This window comes from Diadema antillarum, unplaced genomic scaffold (genome assembly GCF_040938485.1).
Source record: "Diadema antillarum isolate AM-2024a unplaced genomic scaffold, OU_Dant_1.0 seq00000858_RagTag, whole genome shotgun sequence".
Classification (NCBI taxonomy): Eukaryota; Metazoa; Echinodermata; class Echinoidea; order Diadematoida; family Diadematidae; genus Diadema; species Diadema antillarum.
This window is the reverse complement of record NW_027271729.1, coordinates 624,711-648,023: the sequence shown is the minus strand read 5'-3', so window position 1 is coordinate 648,023 and position 23,313 is coordinate 624,711. Positions and strand designations below refer to the sequence as shown.

The 23,313-nt window shown below is 38.4% G+C and overlaps 1 protein-coding gene across 1 annotated transcript in view; it reads left to right on the top strand.

Moving 5' to 3' along the window:
• Nucleotides 1–23,313, top strand: part of LOC139740539 (C-1-tetrahydrofolate synthase, cytoplasmic-like) — a 35,571-nt gene that overhangs the window by 3,504 nt on the left and 8,754 nt on the right. The window contains exons 2-13 of the mRNA XM_071651128.1: nucleotides 353–437; nucleotides 1,398–1,457; nucleotides 1,924–1,977; nucleotides 2,326–2,462; nucleotides 2,941–3,041; nucleotides 3,758–3,894; nucleotides 5,632–5,743; nucleotides 18,446–18,615; nucleotides 19,076–19,305; nucleotides 19,873–20,056; nucleotides 20,943–21,125; nucleotides 22,054–22,156. Of these exons, the coding sequence (XP_071507229.1) occupies nucleotides 353–437; nucleotides 1,398–1,457; nucleotides 1,924–1,977; nucleotides 2,326–2,462; nucleotides 2,941–3,041; nucleotides 3,758–3,894; nucleotides 5,632–5,743; nucleotides 18,446–18,615; nucleotides 19,076–19,305; nucleotides 19,873–20,056; nucleotides 20,943–21,125; nucleotides 22,054–22,156 (1,556 nt within the window). The remainder of the gene's footprint in view (nucleotides 1–352; nucleotides 438–1,397; nucleotides 1,458–1,923; nucleotides 1,978–2,325; nucleotides 2,463–2,940; nucleotides 3,042–3,757; nucleotides 3,895–5,631; nucleotides 5,744–18,445; nucleotides 18,616–19,075; nucleotides 19,306–19,872; nucleotides 20,057–20,942; nucleotides 21,126–22,053; nucleotides 22,157–23,313) is intronic.

The following is a 23,313-nucleotide window of genomic DNA, read 5'->3' as shown; positions in this document are numbered from 1 at the left end:
CTACCCTCTGCTTCTCCTCCCTTCCCCTTCTCTTTCCCTTCTCTACCCCCCTTCTCCCCTCTCCTTCACCCCTTTCTGCCACTTGCTATCTCTCCGTTATATCGTAATCAACTCTTCTATTGAGCTTCTTTTTTGTTCTTAAAGAGGTGTTTAGTATTTCATGCCAGAACAGAAACATTGTCACCTATATTTGCTTTCATTGAAGGGTTTTTATGTAGGATTTGTGTGTTTGTAAGTGAGTGTGTGTGAATGCTTATGACTACAATGCATATAGTAACATGGTCTTGTGTGTTTGTGAGATGTAAACTATCCTTCCATTCTCATTCCATGCTCTCTTTCCATTCCACTCTAGGGAGATCCGCCAGGAGCTCCAGGAGGAGGTTGCTATGCTGAAGGAGAGACATCCAGGTTTCATGCCAGGACTTGCCATTGTCCAGGTAAAACAACTAATAAGCAAACAAAAGAAGTGAATTCAATGTGCATGTAAAAATTACCTAGTGATGGCAGGAATAGCCTTCCTTTTTAAGTGCTCAGTTCTTAGGAGGATGTTTGATGTGCAGATGGCCTCTTCTGTTGGAATAGCATAATGTCCAAATCTAGATGACAATGCCCCCACACCAGAATGATTAATAAAAAGCTAGCATTGTTTATCATACATGTTGTACTTCTCTTCAGTACCCTTGTTGATTCATTTCTCACTAAATACATTGAATTGAGCTTGTTGTGTACATGTATGTCAGACTAGTTACCACATCTGTTGAATACTAAGTATCTGGTTAAATGTTTCGTCCTGGCTGTAACTTGAGTCTCATGACATTTTTAGGATTTTAGTCTTCAGGTACAGTAGAACCTCTCGTATCCGGACAAGTCGGGACCGGGGCTCATCCGGATAAGGGATTTGGCCGGATACGGGAGACTCAATGCTTTATACATGTACATATACATACACATGTACTGATGTAGCCCATTGTAGTACCACATGTAGTAATGTGTATACTGCAACCTTTTCATTGTTACACTCAGTAACAGACCCCAAAATAGAGGTTCGTGTTTGCAAGAATGAAATAATTTTCTTTTATAAATTCTTGGGATGATTTACCTAAATAATTATTAAGAAATGTATCAAGTATAATGTAATTCATTGTGTTTGTGTAGGAGATCTCAAGGAGTAATTATTAAAAAAAAAATCACGGCGAGATTGCGTCCGTATAATAGAGAGATCCAGATAAAGGGAGGCCGGATAAGAGAGGTTCAACTGTACTTGATATCTGCCTTTGACAACCACATGTGATGTTCCTTCCCAAAAAGACATTCAGTACAAGGGAAGCATCTTTCACTTTGTGTATATACTGTATATATGCTTTATTACCAACTGTATCACTAATTCCATGATGTAGATTGGTGACAGATGCGATTCAAATCGCTACATCAAGTTCAAGCTGGCAGCAGCAGCAGAGGTAAGATGGTTAAATTTTTTTATGCCCGTTGAAATCATTCTGATTATGAATTTCATAATCTTTGGGAGTTTCCATAGTGATTGTCATAATGCAGCCATTTCCTATTATGAATTTCACAGTCTGGGGGAGTTTTGATATCTGGTCAAGAGAAGTGAAACTTTGCTCTCAGTATGCATATATTGTAGGATTTGAAGCACTTGCCGGGATGCTGATTAGAAACGCATATCCAGGAAAATATAGCATTGGCAAAATGTTATACATCCTTATGACCAGGAGCATTATCTTCTGGATACCCATGCAAAATTAAAAAAGAAAAGAAAAGAAACAACAAAGGAAACAGTATTGTTCTGTGTTTCAACTTGAGTCGATTTTAATACTTCAAAGATTCAATTACTATTGGCCATTCTCTGCTGAACAAACGCTAAAGAAGCTAAGTTTGACTGGCTTTGTTTTTGCTCTTGCACAGATTGGAATGGTTGCCGAGCACTACAAACTTCCAAGTTCCAGCTCTCTTGCTGAGGTAAGCTACTCCTGCATAGCAAATGATTTCTCTGTGATACAAGTCTTACAATGAAATGCTTCTCTATGTAAAGCTTTAGGCCTGAAATTGTTACACTTTTTGTACACTCACTTCCAAGAACTTCATTCATAATCATCATCTGCTGAAATGTTATTACTTTTTTGCCTTTGAGAGCAATTCCACATAGTTGTGACAAGTAAGAAATTCAGATGAATTTGTTTCATGTTTCTGCGTGTTTTGTACTAGAGAGCAGTGCTGAAGCGATCTTTGTGCCATAATGTCCAAAATGCTCCACATCATGAAATAAAAGCAGGTCCCCTCATACCTTTGAATTTTCCTTTGATACAGGTGGTCCACAAGATCAGTGACCTGAACAAGGACCCTCGGATCCACGGCATCTTGGTCCAGATGCCTCCCGAGTCGGACGAGCCAATGGACCAGGATGCCCTCCTCAATGCCGTGTCTCCCAAAAAGGATGTTGATGGGTGAGCTGCCATTGCTTGCTTGGGAAGGGATGGTAATCTGTAACTCCTGCTTAACAGAAGCATGGTTACCTTTAATATATGTCTTTCCTTCCTATATCATACCTCAGCAGCTCTGAAAGCATGCATGGAACATTTCTGTGGCTAATTTTACATTGTTGACACACACACAGCCAAAACCCCCCCGGAAAAGTATTATCTTGAATTAATGTAGAATATTGTGTGCCCTCTTTATTGCTTTACTAGCTATCGTCATATAAGATGAATACATTTAAATAAAATGGCTTTCTTTTGAATCTGTAAGTAATATGACTTGTCACAGTGGTAAATTTAGAGATCTTGCATCTGTGACTGTCATGCAAGAAAGTATAGTTACTGTGATGCACCAACAGTTATCACCTGAACTGAACAGATGTGAACACAGTGGAATTTTGGTTTGAGTGTACACTGTAAGTGCCACTTTGTGCATGACTCTCGCCAGACTGACTGACCACAATGCAGGGAAGTTGGCCCGCGGTGAACTGGGACAGTGTTTCTTGCCATGTACTCCGCGTGGATGTATGGAGCTCTTGAAGAGATCGGGTAAGTTCGAAGCTACCATATCATTTTTTGCTAATTTTGCGAGGCTGGTGCCATTTTCAAATTTAAAATCACACAAAAATAGTTACTCTGATCTCAACTTGAATGTGACATGTGTGCAATTATTTTTCCATTAATTACTGTACTCCACAATTGTGAATCTACCCTCATGAAATTGTTCGGAAGTCCCTGATTCGAAAAAAAAAAAAAATTAGACTCGCAGAGTATATGGCGTGTACAGTATTACATACTAGGATCTGTCATGTCTAACCCTTTCTTTGTTTTGCTAGTTTAGCAGACAGTGATAAAATACAGACTTCAATTACTAGTCTTCAAGATTCACTAATAGTCTGTTAGCTGACTGCTTTCTGCATCCATTTGAGTCATCAGTCTGCTGGTTTGTATGAGTTTTGAATCTTATGATAAACAGTATTAAACACAGTCATTAAAAAAAAAAAAAAGAGCGAGATATGGAGAGACAGAAAACTAGAGCTAATATTGTAAGAACTTTGAACCATAGCTTTTTAATCATCAAATAATATCCTGTGTTAAAACTTGAAGGAAACTTGTGACATCCAGTGCCTTGAGTATCGGAAGAAACGTGAGTAAGGGGGTGCTGATAAGAAATGTGATGAAAATCCTCACAGTCTTAAAGGGGTCGTCTGTTTACAATGTGCCTTTAATGTATCAAACATTTCCACCCTTTCTCATCGATACAGGTGTGGTCGTGGAGGGGAAGCGGGTGGCGGTGTTGGGGCGGAGCAAGATTGTCGGTGCCCCGATGTCGGACCTCCTTCGGGCCCACAATGCCACGGTCACCATGTGCCATTCTCGCACCAAGAACATCGATGAAATCGTGAGTGACTGTAACCCAAATAACATCAAAGATGGTTATTTTCATGACACTGCATGACTGCCAAACAAGTTTGAGCCTGCTACCATGCTTGAGTTTGTCTTGCTTTGGTGTATTAACAATGTGATTACAAATTGCAATGCTGCATTGGTAAGGAACACATTGTTGGGATGTGATATGAGCGACAATAATTGGCTCCTGTAATGTCTTGTTGACACTCACTACAATCTGATTACAATCTGATAAAGGTCGATAATCAAATAAAAGCATTAAATATATACAAAAAAGTCCTACCCCATGTAACAATACGAGAACCCAAACTATACACTTAGATGTAAGTTATCTGTGTAGTCTTTGGAAAAGACTTACTTAAAATGTGGAGTCAAGATTAGGTTGAATACCAATAAATCTTTTTTGTGCAATTAATCAGTAAGTATCTGCCTAAGTTTGGCAAATCTAATATCTGGCCGTGTGTAGTATTGCAGACCAAGTCAATGGGAAGATGAGAGGGCAACATATTGCTGTTCTGTCTTTTACACCAAAAATTTTTAAAAATAAGTTCAAGAAGAGGTTGTATTGTAAATTGCTAATTTGACAAATTTTTGCTTTGTAGCAATATGATTTGGCCACTTCAAGATGTTTTGCCCACTCAATAATACCAAGCTTTATTTGTCAAAAGGGAATTGCTTGACTGGATGTTCAGTTATATGTTGCAAAGATTTCTTTTTTTAATGGTAGTAATGCTAAAACTTGTGTGATATGTTCATGTTTGGTGCAGTTTATAATCTTATTGAGGTGTCATAAACGAGGGAGGTTCATATCAAGCCACAAGTGGTCTGTTCACATACAATAGTTGAACATAGTGTAGAAATGATAAGCAAGAGATATCCCACTTTGTCAAAGTAAAAAGAAATTTGTTTACATGCTTCAGTGGTAAACAGTGATGTACCAAGAGGGAAGGCAAACACTTGATATGAGCAAATAAAAAAGTAATTGAAAGATCTGTAAAGTAAACAGATTCTATTCATAGTTGTAGTTACTGTGCGCTTTGATATGTAGATATTTTAGGGAAGAGTTTAAATGTATTTCAGTGCATGCTGATTGGGTGTTATATTTCCAATTCGACACACCGTCACAAGATAGAGTACATGAAAAGAGAAGCATTTCTTCCAATCGTATTCTTGAAATTAGCAGTTGTACAGATGGTTGACATACATAGAGCAGTTTCTTGAAGAGTTAAAAAAAATATTAGTAAAACCACAATATATATGAATTTTAGTAGAAGGTATTGTAGATGTGTCAGAATTGTCTTAATGGAATAACCTGAATGTAAGAGCAATAATGAGACAGAGTGGGTTATTATGATTTTCATAGAAAGCCATGGTAGAGTACATCCTGACTGTTAGGTGTATATGGTGAAGTAAAGTTATGTGATTTTGTTTTTTTCTTTTTCAAATCTTTTGTGGTCTGTTGTTATTGCTTCATGGCTATTTTGAACTGAGAAGAAAAAAATTTCTGTTTTGCATTTTAGCGAGCAGTTCTTTGATAGAATTTGGTTGCCACTTTGTATGGCAGTTTGTACCGAAACCTACTTATTAATCTCCTTTGTGGCTGTTTAACATACACACATCTACGCACACTCACAAAATCAAAATAAAACATATTATACTAATCATTTAACGCTATCAGTAAATGACCTGCCTACTCATCCCCCAGTGCCTAATGTCGATTTTACTTCAGATCCGCGAGTCTGACGTGATCGTAGTTGGTATCCGACAGCCTAGCTTCGTACAGAAGGAATGGATCAAGCCTGGTGCAGTGGTGATCGACTGCGGGATTAACTTCATTGATGGTATGTACCCTATTCATTTATTTAGAATTCAGTGTGAAAGAATACTGAAATAGGAGAGAGAGAGACTGAGAGAAAATGCATTAATGGAGAAAGAGGTAACAATCACAAGAGTGTACCTGCAGTGTAGGAAATCTTGTTGTTTTGTGTTACAAGTGATCAGACAATGGTGTGAGAATATTACTTCGCATACCGGCAATTTCCTTTGTGATATGTGAGGCATTGGTGGGCAGAATGTTTGACAAAGTTGTCTGAAGATCAGGAAGAACAGACATGAACAATGAGACTTTCAGTGGACTTGTAGCACATGAAGAGAGTTTGCTCAAAAATAGTGGTAATGAATGTCAAACAAGTGTGAGAAATGAACTCTTAATGACTGATTATAGGAATGATACAAAGTATTTTAGGGCAAGTCCAAGATAAGGTCCCCTCAGAAGGCAAAATTTCATCTTTGCTCAATATTGACATGTTTGGTACCATTTTGAAGCTTATGAGTTGAAGTTTTAATTTCCGTGGAGGAAAAAATGATATTATGTAAATTTATGCAAATTTCAAGGGCTTCATTTGCATAAATGTGAAACACAGCGTTACGTATGGGACATTTATAAAAATTCATATTAATTCAAAGGAAAGTAAATAATATTTGATTAATATGTGGACATAAGAAGTTCATCACATAGTTTAACTTGGCATGAAAATTTAGGGATTATGCAAATGATTATGCAAATTAGCTCGTGTCCTATCATGAGATGTCCCATACATAACAAAATGAGGTCATTTTTTTAGGTTTTTTCTGAAATTGCTAAGGTTATTTTAATGCCCTTTTGGAAACTTCTAATTTATTGTTTAGAGAAATTAAATACCAGAGAAAAAAGAAAAAAAAGTAAAAGATTTTTTTTTTATTAGGCATTGAAATAATGTTACGTATGGGACAAATGCGTTACGTATGGGACATCCTCATACATATTGCATGTGAATGCATGTAGCTAGCTGGGAAGGTCTCTCAGTATACAAATGGTCAATCATCCTGAAGAAAGCATCCCAACATTGTAGCTACTTTTTGAGTTATAGACACTTGAAACAATACATGAACTTGACTGAACAATTTTCAGAAAGGGGGAGGGGAAAATTGCAAAATACACAATGAAAAATCATCATTAAAGGGATGGTATAGTTTTTTGTAGAAATGGGGATTCAGTCTTCAACATTTAAAGAGATGATTCGAAACCAATTGTATGAATTACTTATTAGAGCATAAAATCCTAAGACTAGAGGAATTCAAAGTTTATGTGATGGAGATCCAATTTGAAATGGTTGTGATATATATAATAGAAAAAAAAGTAAAATGATTTTTTTTTTTTATTGCAAGTGATACACAAATTGTCCTTATTCAGTTTTCAGTAGTAGCCACAAAAAAATTCATGGGTATACATACTGAGGTGTGACTCGAATCAATGACCTGACTGATAGACAGACATCATACTGTATGTCTACTCGATCACTGGGGTTCCACGCAGCAGGCATTGCTTATTTATTAAACTTAATATTTCTTGTGTCAAGTTGTATTTTATTGAAACTAAATGGCAAACTGCCCTTCATCAATGGAAGTAAACACTTTAAACTATTCAATTTTTCAATAGTAACTATCCTGATAAAAATAGGGCATACATACTCAGGTTGGTCATAAAAAATATAGAATATGATTGAATGTGATTATGATGGCAAATATCTGGGGAATATTGTTCCCTTGTCAATCTGGATCAGTATTTGAGTAATTTCAACTGATTCCACCTCAATAATTATGCAAAAATTTGTTTATGGGTATTTTGCAAAATTATTTTGCAAAATACCCATAAACATGGTTCTCCACACACTAAACGAATGGGGGACAAAGGGCATGCATACCGAGGTTGGTCATAAAAATATAAAAATATGATTGAATATGATTATGATGATGAATATTTGGGGAATATTGTTTCCTTGACAATCTGGATCAGTATTTGAGTAGTTTCAACTGGTTTTACTTCAATAAATATGCAAAATACCCATAAACATGGTTCTTCACACACTAAATGAATGGGGGACAAACTGTCCCATACGTAACTGTCCCATACGTAACACGTCATGTCTGTCTTTAATTAGAACCTGTAATTAGAGCTTTTTGCCTCATGACATGAAACTTACCTGTGATAATCTTGAGTGTTGTGACTTTCATCACAGTGAGTTACAAGTTGTAGAATGATATACTTTCAGAGAGTTTTGAGGTTGAAAAAAATGTTCAAAAAAACAAAAATTTTCTGGTCCCATACGTAACGGCACTTATTTTCTCTTCTAGAATATAATTGTGAAGGTCATTTTTCTCCATTTTTTACATGATTATACTTCTTCTAGATATCAATCACCATGATGAAGTTCAATATGATCAAAGGCCATTAACACTTTTTTTCAGGTCATGAAAGTCTCTGAATGTCCCATACGTAACGTGCGTGTTATCTTGGACTTGCCCTTTATCAATCAGAATGATATCCATTTAATCAGTAACCATGGCCGGTCTTTGATCAGAGGATGTTTTATTACATAATCAGCAAAGTATACAAACAAAATGTCCAGCTTTTTGCCTGAGAAAGTGAATTATATCTTGAATCTGTATCAAAAGCTGTAATCAGAACCTCCTGTGTGGGAAAGTACATCAGTATATACAGTGTATAACAGTTGGCTATTGGAAACAACTTCTTTGATTTCAAGCAGTGTTGTCCTGCTTGTACATGAGCTATGTTAGAATATTCCTTGATTATGACTAATTATCAGATACAGTATACCGGTACTTAAAATTTGTGGTATGATATGTACTCACAAGGCTTGTAGGACAATAACAAACTAAATGCCTTGATTACATTAAATACATGCAGTATAGTAATGACAACTTACACACTGTGTACTCAGCGCATTTATTTAAATGTTTGCATTCAGCCATTTATACTCTTTCTGGTGTTTCAAAAATTTGTGGAAGATATATATTGGGCTGTGGATATCTTCTTTCACTTTCAGTAATGCTTATTAATACCATGCCTATCTTTGTATTGCCTCAATCATTCTGATTGCAAATGACTTCAGTGATCATGACACAATTAGTATTGTGTCCTATACTGTCTATTGTACACTTTATCATCACTCCGTGACTCCACTTCATTTGAAGTTGTTTAGAGTAAGATAGGAAAGAATTTGATTTGAAACAAGTCCCACAATAGTTTTTGACCTTTGTTATGACAGATGCATCACATGCTATGCAGATTTTGCTTGAAAAACTCTTCACTTATGATACCTGACCTACCTTTTAAAATTTCTTTGCTGTCGATTAAAATCGGTGCCGGGAATCTGATACCCCATTTATACTGCAGCAGAAAGTTTAAGCCTGTATGAATCATTTTGGGGTCTGTGTTGTGAAACATGTAGCCTACCTTCATGATGTATATGCACACTGTTTGGTTTTGTGTTCATAGTACACCATGAAGGATAATGGAAGATATTTGTTTCCAAGTTTTTTACAAAATTTCAATCCACTTGGTATTTACACTAAGCCAGACAGCTCTAAATTCTGCTTAAACTGTACAGAAAAGATTCTAAAACGACATATGGCTATCTGATCTCTTTACACTGAACACAAGACTCTTAATGAAGCATTATTAAGCGGTTTTAACCCGTTTAGGACTGGCTGATTTTGCTACACCACGCATTTCCCATGGACACTTGTCCGAGTATACTTGGGACTCGTCCTCAGCGGTTTAAGAAACAAGACTTCTGCTCAGTGTGAATGGGGTGTTATAGTATGAATTTTTAATCTTTTTATTATTTTTTTTTCTGCATGACGTTTTTAAAGCATATCAATATACCATATTTGTGCAAAAGTTCTCAAAGTTTGTTAATTGATTATATTTTTAGAATTTCATTTGGTTCTTATGGGTTCTTGTATAATTTGCATGTATGCATTCAAACTCAAAAGCTTGAGGCTATCACTTTAAAAGCCTTCAATCTTTTTATCTGGCCATTGATAAAGCGGTTGTCATTGAATTGCAAACACAATCCTGAGTGTATACACTGTTGCCTCTCAGCTTCTTATTTTACATGCCTCTGTTTTACCTTTCATCACGACCTTTGCCCTCTTTTTTTCTGTGCAAATTATTTGAAGGATTCTTATGCTGCTATATCAATTGGAAGATCAGTAATATTTATCCTCTCAAATTCTTCGCATGGACCACTGCACATACATAAGTTGCTGATACTTCTGTGGAAGTCCAGAGGTAGTATCAAAATCTCTGTTAAAATAAACTCAAACACACATGCACACACATGCTCACAATAAATAAAGAGCCATGCACCTCTTGAGGTTCTAAAATTCTATAATATTTCAGTTTATGCATCTTGTGCTCTTATATTTTTTCATCTTCACATGAATGGAAAAGGCCGTAATAAGTATATTTGTTAGAAACTGCCATATGTACATAGTGTATTTCCACCATGCTGTGATTGCCTCGAGTGCAGTAATGCAATATTTACCTTTCAGCACCTTTATCCAACAATTATTTCTGTCATTTAGCTCGCAGAGCATGTGTGTGAAGCAGCAAACATCACAGCCCCATAAATGAGTCTTTAAACTGAAATTGCCCTTTTCAAGGACCACATAAGTATTTATGCGATAGCATACCCTTTTTCATGATAATGTAGGTAAAAAGAATTTTATGATTATAAAGTCATAGGAGGAGAGGCATAGTCATTCCCATGTTGACATTATGATTATTCATATTCGGACTGAGATATGACGACTTGTTGCTCCACAAGTTACGAATGACAATTAAGGTTCTGTGTCAGCCAAGCTTGTGATTGTTTATTCAAGCATTATGGTACGTGTAACAGAGAAGCTGATTGCAAATTTTATCACTCTGGCAATAGTTTCATTCTCCACTCCATCTTCCAAGTTAGCTCCAAGCACAGATAAGAAAGTGCAGGTCACTTAATGGAACTTTCACCTGAAGAAAGTTATGAAATTTGGAACATTCGTATGTTATACTGAATATGCCATATATTTCGCGAGTCTATATTTTCGCAAATCAGGAATTCCCGACGCTTTCGCGAGTGGTTAAATTCGCGATCATGGAGTCCTGTACTGAATGGAGAAATGTACACGCATACATGTACGTCACATTCACATCGGGAATAGAGTCGATATTTTCGTGTCTTCAAGTTTGCGAATAGCACCCCGACTCGGGAAATTCGTGAAAATAAAAACCTCGCGAAATATTCGGCATACTCGTATACAGTAACCAAACATAGATATACATGTGATATCATAGCCTCACAAGCCTCCCATTGACCTTCACACAAGTCCTTATGAAATTTCCTGAATTGACATGTTAGATAAACTTTCATCCTGTTAGTAGACCATACCTCAAAATTTGAACATATGTGACCGGCGACAACGGTTTCAGGCAAAAGTCGGGAATTTTGAAAATTCATTTTTTCACTGAATCACATTGCCCATTTCCTAAGCTTTGCATTGATATAAAACACTTGTATTCTTCGGCACCATAAGTGGGCATAGAAAGAGAAATAAAATGCACTTTTCAAATTGTTAGCCTGACAAAATTGCGAGAAAACAGGCTTTGAAGATTCACCTCTTTCTCAAAGACAATGTCCGAGCGGCGATGCGAGGAGAGAATCACCCATCCGTACGATGGTGCCAATCGATGTTAAGCCCCGCCTCTAGCAACCACATCGCCTTCTGATTGGCTCACTGAGAGAGTCAAATTTCCCGGGCACCTTCCTCGGAGCTCAGTGTATGGAGCCGAAAAACAATGCGTTTCGCTCGGGTTTGTTTACCAGTACGTCTTTCAAGATGGCGAATACGATAATTGCACGTATGGTGTACATGTACATGACGTGTATGGTGCACGTATTACGCAATGGCATCCACACGCCATGACTGTGCAATGTGCATATGTAACAGGAGCGGTGGCGAATCCACACATTTACAAATCGCGTTTTCATTGTGGTTGATTTGTCTTTATCATTGGCGACCCTTTTGAAAGCAGAATTGCTACTGCTGGCAAGGGTCATGCTTAATTAAAAAAAAACAACACGACTCGTTAGTTTGGTGCGATTTTGACGCGTAGTACCGGTATTTGAATATAATTGGTCACATGTGACTGCTCCTTTCCTCTTATCTGCCTTCCATTGAGTCAGTCTGCTGTCATAATCTTTACTACATGTACAAGTAGACACATTTGAGAATATTTAGTTTTCTTTTCACACGATTATGTCATGCTACACGATTTTTATTTCACTTCCGTTGTCGAACATTGCGGTAGAATAGTTTGGACAGAAAGCCAAACGAAGAGCACGCACTACAGAGCGAGCGAGCGAGCGTATAAACCACTATAGCAAGAACAATGGAGCATGTAATCGTGCACGCATGGACAAAGCATTCCCCACACGCTGCAACTGGTGTCTCCGAAAGCCGAATTATGTAAATGTATGCGACGCACTAGCCAATCGTATGCGAGACCGTGCGCCGTAGCAACACTAGGGATATTGGCGCGGCGTTCGAAAGAAGCTCGAAACTGACGAGTGCGATCCAACATAGGGTGCTTAAAATTCCATTTTCGATAGGAAAAACTTAGTCTTATGCTATGAAATTTAGTGTAGATGTAGAAAACATATCAAAGATTCGATTTCTGCAAAAAACCTAAATCGACAAAAATAATGGTCAAAATCTTTGTACCCCGCCTAGGAGGGAATTTGCTCTTGCGACTTTTGCCTGAAACCGTTGTCGCGGGTCACATATGATGATGTTGCATTTAAGCAATCAACCATGGAGTGAGTTGTGAGTCAGTGACTTCATCACCTCAATAGGCAGCTTGCAGGAAATACTTTGAAACTCTCATTTTTCTCTAATTTGACAAATCTTATGTCAGATGTTGGCGAAACTTATGTTGTGTCATTCAGTTGCTCAACTTTACTGTGATAAGTCAACTTGAATGTGATATGGCATTGCTCAAAAGTCACTTTGTGAACCGTCCAGTGCTAAGTTGTCCTCCATTGTCGCATAATTCTGGAAGGTAGATTATAGGCACGGCATTGTACAAAACTGTATGTGTCTGACCTTTCTATTGTGTTGTATTGGGATAGAGCCAAATTTTGTAATTAATTCAAGGCATATGTCAGAGAGGAGGACATTTCCAAGAGAAGTGTTTTTGTGAACTCTTGTTGGCTTTTGTAGTAAATTATGAAAGGGATCAAACCTAAACTAATTTGTTTTATTGATTTTTTTTTACATATTGCTGGAAATTGAGGCATGCAGATAATTCTTCACTATCTAATACCACCATGAAACTAAAACTGGAAGCTGTTTCTTTAAGTTTCTGTAACCAAGGTTAAAACATCCAAAAAGCATGGAAATGTCCTCACTTTTCAAACCAAGTGTGACAAATTCATTGTCTAGAAGTTCCACTGTTACAGAATGAGATCAAAATGATCAAAAGCATTAAAATTAACACTTGCTTCGTAGTATTGTCTTACTTATTACTGTGGTATGTCCAGTACATGTAGATTATATCATGGAGTGTATGAAACTTGGAGTTTGTTTGTCTGTTGTTGTTGTTGTTGTTGTTGTTGTACATTTATTTTTCCCTCAAAGAAGCACTTAAGTGTTCAAACTTTTGGTTTCTAAGAAATTCGCATTGAATTTTGTGTAATGTCTACTGTACAGGAGGTATATGCTGGAGCATGGAGTTGGTTCTCTTTTCTTTTCTTTTCTTTTTTCTTTTGTGTGTAGCAGAGCTTCGAGTAATGAAAAAAACAAGAGTAATATTGAACCAGTTTTGAATAAATCTTCCAATAATGTGTATATTGTTTGTTTATCATTACATTCATAAATCCAGATGCCACAACAGGCTCTGAGTTAGAAGAAGACGGTAAGAATGGTTTCTTGTAGCCTTCAACTAAAGTAATCTGTCTTTTTTTCCCCCTCTTTTTTTCCTGTAATATTTGTCACATGGACCCCTTATCCTGTGTACATTGGGGTCTTGAATGTGAAAAAAAAAAAAATTACTTACAGGTGTGCTGTTATATGTGTACAGAGTCATAAGTGTTGCATGCAGTAAAGCACATGATATACACACTCATTAATCAGTTGTCAGAAATTTTTGTGTATTGTGTTTGTCCTAAGGTGTATGGTTGGTCATTCATTGGCCATGCACAAATATAATATACAGCAAGAAATAGGTGTCAATAGTGGATGACTAATACAAACTTTGACGGCAGGTCCACACAGCAGGACTATGAGTCAACGTTTTGACACCTTATCTGAATATTTATCGTATTTCACACACTTATAAAGGTTCTGTTATGTAGTCTATACAGGCATTCTCAGAAGGAATTATTCTGAGCTCATCACATTGTCAACATTTTTCAGATACATGTTTATCTGATATCATTTTCAGTACATTCACCACAAAAGCATGGTTCGTTTACTACCAATCGCATGTTCCATTGTCACATGATTTTGCTGATTTTTGTCAAAGACCCATGCAAACTTTGGGTGGAAGGTTATAAGAAGAAATGCTTGGTGTGATTGTATCATAAAAGTGTCATATGCTCTGCCTTTTCAAATGTGTCGTCTCGTATGCCGCAAGCCAATATTATGTAAATTATCATTGGGGCATCTAAGACTTGTAATGTTGTGTGATCATTTACTGTGGCTTATTCTGTAGGTTTCATGAAATACTATAATATTCACACAATGTCACAGTAAAACGAAAGTTTTTGTATTATAGTACCTGCTCAGTGGGAAGGGCTTGTTCTTCTTGTGTGAGAACCATAACTGTTCTTTGAAGAGTTCCAGTTTCCAACTGTACTGTATAAATGAAGTGCTGAGGCAGATTTAAAGTATTGTCAAGGGCCACATTTTGAGAGGATTTTATGTGTCTTTTGTTTTCAAGAACAGTGCAAAAGACAGAAAAAGCACCTCTGTACAATGATCAAATACTTCCTTGTTCCTACTTTGTTTTGAAATAGTATTGTCTCCTTGTGTGCCAATTCATTGTCATGAAAACTTCACTCTCATGCTGCTTATAAAATTGACCAAATCATCTTCCTTTGCCCACTGATTTGTTTTTTTCTTCTCATTTTACTATATTTAAAAAGACTCATAATGATAAAAAAAAATCAGTAAATACGGCTTCAAAAAATCACTCACTGGTCATCACTCATGGGCAAAAGCTGTAGGATCTGTAGCTGTAATGACATTACCAGAGGACTGCATGGGGCAATCTGTTGACTCCACATGATAATACCACCTTTCATTTTTTCTTCTCATTTCTTGTATCTATGATTTGATGCATTATTTCTTCTTTACTTCTTGATTTGTAAATATGTTGTGCATTTTTTTTTCTTCAAGGGAAAGGTGGCTAACAGCTATGCTTCAGCTGAAAAAAACCCCAAATGACTAACACTGCACATATGTACTTTATCCCTAGCTTTTAACCAGGCAATAAAAGAGCATTTTACTATTTTTAGGGAAGAAAACTTGATTTCTTGACTGCTCCGAAATTTCATTAACATCACCCCAACTCATCATATCTCGTACTGTGGGCTGCGTCATTCTGCTCATGCATTCTGTCTCCAACCTATGCTCCACCATCCCTCATGTAATTTCCTCCTTATCTTACAGTCGGTGGAGGAGATGGTAATCTTCATCTGAAATTAAGGGGGGGGGGGGATGATAGGGGAAATTGTACCCTGCATCACTCCACCCATGCATTCCGTGTCAATTTATTCCGTCTGCCTACAACATTGCACCGGCTCTTGAGACTTCTACTTGTTTGCATGGCTGGCCGAAATCACTTTACAATCTAACTATGTCTTCCCCCGCTAATGGAAGAAGCTGTCCCTTGTCGTTAGATCTGCAGATTGGAGGTGGCCTTTAATAAATAAAATAAAGGGTTTTCCGGGGGAGGGGAGATTCTGTGAGGGTACACTTTTTCTTTTCTTTTTTTTTCTTTTTTTTTTTGCTCTCCGTCAGTGCCACTTCTAACCTTGTCCTGCAATATTCACATAGAAAGAAGGCTACCAGCTAGTGTCTTGTCTTCAACAGTTTCTTCCTCCTAGCCATTGAAATGAGATACAATGTATTACAGCTGCATGAATTCATTACTTATTCCTACTAAGCATGGCATTTTTATGTTGTGCTTGTAAGATCATTTTCTCTTTGAAGAAAGAAAAAAAAAAGAAATTTCAATTCTTCTTAACATTCAAGTTATCTGATTTTTTTGTTTGTTTTGTTTTGCTGTTGAGCCTAAAACTTATGATTCACATCATAAATTCAGTACATTTTTTGGGAGATGGAGGGGGTGGAGTGGGGCTGTGGGAGGGGGTTGGAGAGGGTGAGGGTGACGAGGAGACTTAAGTGATCATTTCTGTTGAGTTTATTCCAGGTTTCTACAAGTGAATGACTATCAAATGCCTGTGTACTGAATGCTTCTGACCGAAATGTGGTCATTCTGTGATCAGGTCAGTTGTATGCACACTGTTCTTTTACTAATCAAAAGATCAAACACAAACTCTTTCAAAGTCCTTTTTACCCTTTTCTGTTTGCTGTTCAAGGGATCGTTTTTCCACATAGGATGTGCAGTGTTTGGGATCGGGTAGAACATCTGAATGAGTACAGTTCCATGAACTTTGAACTCTAGTTACATCATTGAGGTATTATATTGACACCAAACTCTTTCCCCACATCTGAAATGCATTCACCATGCTATACTATTGTGTCTTGTCATTCCACCATAAGATTATCTACTACTTATGTACATTGTACCTGCATGACTGTGTGACATTGAGTACCATAAAGTGTTCTGTGCAAACAGCATACATGCATGCTCTTGGTCTGCTTGTGCTTCGTCATGCCTTAGCAGCAAAATCATTCAATTTTTATGGTTTGATTTGGTTTGATTTCTCTGTCTTTGACTTATGAAACATTTGTCACATCATCTATTAAAAAAGGGATCTTAATCACTGTAAATGAATTCTAAAATTTTGACCATGAAAACGAAATTGACTGGGATACCATGTCGGCATTTGCTCACTTGATGTTGATTTTGTACATTTCGTGCTGTCCCCCCCCCCCCCCCCCCCCCCCCCACCCTCCCAACATTCCAATTCAGCAGTCTGTTCTGTGGAAATCAGTGTACTTGTAAACGACATACAAATGAAGAAGCATTCAGTGTATTGTGCGGGGTTGGCACTGCTTAATACAGTTTGTGTCACGTGTGTCATGTGTAACTTGACAACCTTTTCTGTAATGAGTGGGAATCGATATACAGTACATATATTTATGTCTGGCTGCTGTTAACAACCATCAAAATAAGCATTAACTGACAGTTTCAATCAGTCATATATTTCAACCCTTTGCTATCTTGCTGGTATCAGTGTGTGAATAGAAATTAAACTCACATGTTTGGTTTTTTCTCTCTCTCTCTGACTGCAAATAAAGTTGTGCAAAAAAAAAAAAAAAATGACTTCACTATACAACCCCCCCCCCCAAAAAAAAAGCAAATGCAAACTAGTGGCTAAAACATTCTGCTAAAAAGTAAACTTGGCATTTGTAGTGTGCAATTGAAAATACATAGTGTTCACTTCTTTCTAGTGCTTTCCTGTATTTGTTTATTCGTGTGCTACTACATAATGCAAATTAGCCATTTGTTTTCATTTTCCAGATCAGCTTGCTCCTACTTGCCATTTTCTCATGCCATGTTAACATACCTGTCCAGGTAGAAATTAGGCCTTCATTCCTACTAGTCAACAGCATCTCTGTCTTTAATATGAATAAATATCTTATGTAAAGAACTGGTTTTGTTAGTTACATGGTGAAATTCAATGTAACCACAAACCACAATTAAAAGGAAGAGAAATATCAGTCAGTTTTGCAGTTCTTCCTACCTTGTTGCCGAAGTTGTCAATGCAAAGAATTGAAATGAAAAATCATTAGAACTCTGTCATCAGAGCAGTTACATGTGGTTATGTTGTGGAAACAATGCATGAAACAGTCTTTTTCAAGACTGCATAAAACAGTCTTTTTCAAGACTTCATAAAACAGTCTTTTTCAAGACTACATTACAATGTATATACCCTGCAGTCATAACATGCGGTGAAATCCTAAACCTGCCTTCTATATTAGAAAGTAGGTGTTAGCAAGGGGCTTTGAAGAAAATGATTCTGCATCTCAATGAATGAAAATGATTGATAAAACTGTGAAGCTCCATGTGCTGAAGTGCTATAGCACTGTCTGTGTTTAGAAAGTGATAACAGAATCACTCCTTTTCATGATTTCAGGTCAACTAAGGAAGCAAATTCTTGACCCTCGAATAGAAGAAAACACATAGGAATGCCATGTCTTTACATTGTCTTGTCCTTTCACCCTGTTGTGTGTAGCTCAGTTCATGTGTAGTATGAGATATTTCATGTGATACATTAGATATGAATATATTCATCACTATTTAGCCACAGATAATACTTTCCTCTCATATATATCCTCATGTTTTATTTGTTAATGTTCACATCAAACCAAAGTGTTAGACTGCTCCCATTGTAATGGTTTCATGAGATGCTACCTGTGACTCTCATCATTTAACCGCACCTCTCTCTGTGTCGCTATAGATCCATTCTCCAAGACTGGCAGGAAGATGGTGGGGGATGTCGACTACAACGCAGTGAAGGAAGTGGCGGGCGCCATCACCCCTGTTCCGGGAGGAGTAGGGCCCATGACGGTGGCCATGCTGATGGGCAACACAGTGGAGAGTGCCAAGAGGACTGTGGAAGGGACACTGGTGAGTTATCCGGGTGCTGCAAAAACCCATGTGCTCGCTTACAGCTGGGCAAGTAAAATGAATGGAGGCTGTCCTGTTTTAGATATCTCACCCTTTGCCTGACTGCCCGTCTGAACAAGTGGGCGAAATGTTTTATGTTGTCCCTTGGAGTTCCAAAATAGGTGTGTGCATGATTTGCTTCACATATTTTTTGCTGTGTTTCAAACTTTTCTCAACAACAAACTGCAATGGTGTGAGCTTGAATTGCTAAGTTTCACATATTGAATCTACGATAATGTATGAGGCTAGGATTGCCTTGGCGCCAGTGAAAGTTTTGTATTTGCTGGCACTCTCAACATCATGTTCCACTTTGACCTGCTACTCATTGATATGCAATAATATTTTCTGTGTCAATGAAACTGTTCCATTACTGTCCTAACTTATTTGATCACATTTACAATTTCTTCACATTGTGGTGTAGGGCGACCAGTGGAAAATGCGCTACCTCCAACTCAGACCGAAGGACCCCGTGCCCTCAGACATAGAGGTCTCCAGGGCCCAGAAGCCCAAGGAAGTCTCAGAGCTGGCCCAGGAACTGCAGCTCCTGCCCAGCGAAATTGACTTCTACGGCAAGACCAAGGCCAAGATATCTCTGACAGTCCTGGACCGACTGAAGGACAGGGCTCCTGGAAAGTACATTGTGGTTGGGGGGTGAGTAGACAGAATTATACACACACACACACACACACACACACACACACACACACATACACACACATACAAATTCAAACAGCTATGCCACTGACACTTTGTTAAATTCTGTAATACTGTATCAAGAATGGAAATATTCCGTGCACAATAGAATGAATGGTATTTGGAAATAAAACTTAACTGAATTGAAATGACTTGAATTATTGGATCATAGGATTTCTGGATTAGTTTTGCTGCAGAAATTGTTTTGTTGAATTGGCAACTCTGAATTTTACTGAGTATACTGTACTTGGACGAGATTAAAAGGAGCCATTATAAATCATTATATCTGCAAAATCATAAAGTAATTTACAAAGATTTGTCATTTGGGAGAGAAAGCTTCTGACGTAACAAAAGGCTTTTTTTAAAAATCTGTGAAACGTTGTTTCTGGCGAATTGTGCAGCATTGATAGCCAATGTGCTTGCGGATCTACAGTCTAAATTCTAGGGAGCAAGGAGCAGCAGAATTAGATAGTAGTGGCTAATCTGGATCTATGATATTTAATCAGTGTGAACGTTTGTTCTTAGGATTACCCCAACCCCGCTGGGAGAGGGCAAGAGTACCACCACCATCGGCCTGACGCAAGCCCTGGGATCCCACCTCAGGAAGAATGTGTTTGCCTGCGTTCGTCAACCCTCTCAGGGGCCGACGTTCGGTATCAAGGGCGGGGCAGCCGGGGGCGGATACGCACAAGTCATTCCCATGGAAGAGGTAAGGATATGGGGAATTATTGATCTGTTGATCCCATGTGTGTCCATCGCAGATGGGGTTCTTTTCACATGAATTAAAAAAATATAAAGGAATTTAATACCGTGGATATGCAAGAAAAGAGCTTTAAAACCACAAAGTACTAATCTTAATCCCCTCAAGATCACAGAAAGAACACCAGTGACAAAAGTCAATAAATATGTGTTTGGAAAGCAACCTGCATCTTGTGGCACTGAAAATACAGTCATTTGATATCACGTTTTTTGTTCTTTTATTCTGAGATTTATTCTTTTCATTCTGTTTGACAAACACATTTAAGACTGTTCACTCTGACAAGGAAAGTTATTGATGTTATTGTCTTTAAAACTCAAGAATTTTGAGAAGTCAGAGGCATTATTAAATTCCTTCACAGCTTTTATCACTGTACCACAAGAGTTACAAGGTCACTGCCAACATGGCCAAAGTTTAAAGAGGTATGCCAGGGCTTTTTCATGCCTTTTGTTGGGGCTCAACAGAAATCTTGGTAACCAGTTCAGATACAGGTTCTTTCCACTACTGGTTTGGAAGGATATAATATATCCTATATTGAGGTATGATGACTAGAGGTTGTGTGTATATGCTTGTAAACTTATTTTCATGTTATCATGTTCTCTTGTATCTCAACATGAGTTTGAATTCATTGTATTCACATAGATTTCTGATAAGGGGTCCTAAATTGTGGCAAATACCTAATTTTGCTTCCTTTTTGCTTTGTTATAGAATGCCAAGAGAGGCTTTGAAACCATAGTTTTTTATGTGACTGATGTATTCAGATTAAGGTTGTCAGTGATGACATATGAAAATCATGTTTGTTTAATTTTTTTTTTTTGATCCCATGTTTCTTGTTTAGTTTAATCTTCATCTGACTGGGGACATCCATGCCATCACCGCAGCCAACAACCTCCTGGCTGCGGCCATCGATGCCAGGATCTTCCACGAATCCACCCAAACGGACTCTGCCCTCTATGGCAGACTTGTGCCAACCAAGAAGGGCCAGCGTGCATTTTCCGACATCCAGCTCGGCAGGCTTAAGGTATGATGATTATCGTGAATATTCATGTCAGTAACTTGAAATATCAATGGCTGAAACCTAACAGACAATTGACAAAGTGTAGCAAAAAAAAGCTGCTGACAACTGCTTATCCAGTAGTGGCGAGCCGATGGAGTAAAATGGAGTCAAAAGGGGCCTGAGCTTTCGATCCTAGCAGAATCTTCGTCAGAGGCAAAATGACAAACAGGCAGGGAAAGCAATCACATATAAGGACTACACACAACAAGAACAGTCAGGGGAAGGCTTGGGACACAGAACAAAGAAAACAAAAGGGGATGGTTGGGAGGTCATGGGCAAAGAGCCCAACAGGTAAAGGGAGGGGGATTAAAGGAGGGTGGACAGACAAAAGGCAGAGGAGGGTCAGTGATGATCCAGATGGCCATGGAGGGCAACCTTTCACTGATCATCACTGACCCTCCTCTGCCTTTTTTCTGTCCACCCTCCTTTAATCCCCCTCCCTTTACCTGCTGGCCTCCTTACCCATGACCTCCAACCCTCCCCTTTTGTTTTCTTTGTTCTGTGTCCCTAGCCCTCCCCTGACTGTTCTTGTTGTGTGTAGTCCATATATGTGATAGCTTTCCCTGACTGTTTGTCATTTTGCCTCAGACAAAGATTCTGGTAGGATCGAAAGCTCAGGCCCTTTTTGACTCCAGACTATTGACAAAGTTAAATCCCAATGTATGATGATGATGATGAATGTGTTTCCCCTGTAGCTAGGCAGCAAGTGTTCGACTTTCGGCTCATTCTCTTGAGTGCATTCAAGTTCTGTTTTAGACAAAGAGCATTTATGTTTGTACACCAGGTTTCTGCAGTTATTGCATTGTCATAAAATTGCAAAGTCATGCAGGAAGTTGGAAAAGAATTGTATTAGTAGAGTTTTTCTGAACTATCTTATTCCCCCTTCTCCCAGCGTCTTGGCATTGACAAAACAAACCCTGATGACCTGACCGAGGAGGAGATTCACAAGTTTGCCCGTTTGGACATCGACATTTCAACCATCACATGGCAGCGAGGTCAGTCCATTGGTTTCTGTCAATCTCTAAAGTTATTACACAGTTTCCTGGTGATGAGAATTTAAAAGGTTATTGTAGTTTCAGTTTGGATGGGAATTCAGGTTTTGACTTTTTACGAGATAATTAGAAACTTCTTATATGAAATATTAAAGAGCATACAATTCTTACAGGAATTCAAAGTTTATTTGATGAAATTGGTTTTGAAATGGTTGAGGTATCCAGAAACAAAGAGATCCTGATAAAAGGTGGGTCCAACCTTTTTAGCTCACCTGAGCCAAAGGCTCAAGTGAGCTATTGCGATCGCCCTTCGTCCGGCGTCCGTCGTGCGTCGTGCGTCGTCCGTCGTCCGTCGTCCGTCGTCCGTCGTCCGTCGTCCGTCGTGCGTCGTGCGTAAACTTTTTACATTTTCATCTTCTTCTTGAAAACCCCAAGACCGATTTTCATCAAACTTGGCAGGTAGCATCCCTAGGGGGTTAGGAACTCAATTTGTTAAAATGGGCACCATGCCCCACCCAGGGGGCCCCCAGGGGGGCCCAAACCCCCCAAAATTAAGGAATCTGTAAAAATCTTCTTCTCTAGAACCAGAAGTGATAGAGCTAAGTTAATAATATGAGTTAGTACATTGATGACTGTAGTTTCAAGTTTGTTCATGGCAGAATCAGGGGTGCCCCCCTTGGGACCCAGGGGAGGGGGGTGGGGAAGGGTTCTAATGGGGCCTAAATTGTACATTTTCATCTTCTTCTTGAGAACTCCATGACCCATTTTCACCAAACTTGGCAGGTAGCATCCCTAGGGGGTTAGGAACTCCATTTGTTAAAATGGGCACCATGACCCACCCAGGGGGCCCCCAGGGGGCCCAAACCCCCCAAAATTAAGGAATCCGCAAAAATCTTCTTCTCTAGAACCAGAAGTGATAGAGCTAGGTTAATACTATGAGTTAGCACATTGATGACTGTAGTTTCAAGTTTGTTCATGGCAGAATCAGGGGTGCCCCCCTTTGGACCCAGGGGGGGGGGGGGGGGGGGTGGGGGTGAGGAGGGGTCCTAATGGGGCCTAAATTGTACATTTTTATCTTCTTCTTGAGAACCCCATGACCCATTTTCACCAAACTTGGCAGGTAGCATCCCTAGGGGGTTAGGATCTCAATTTGTTAAAAT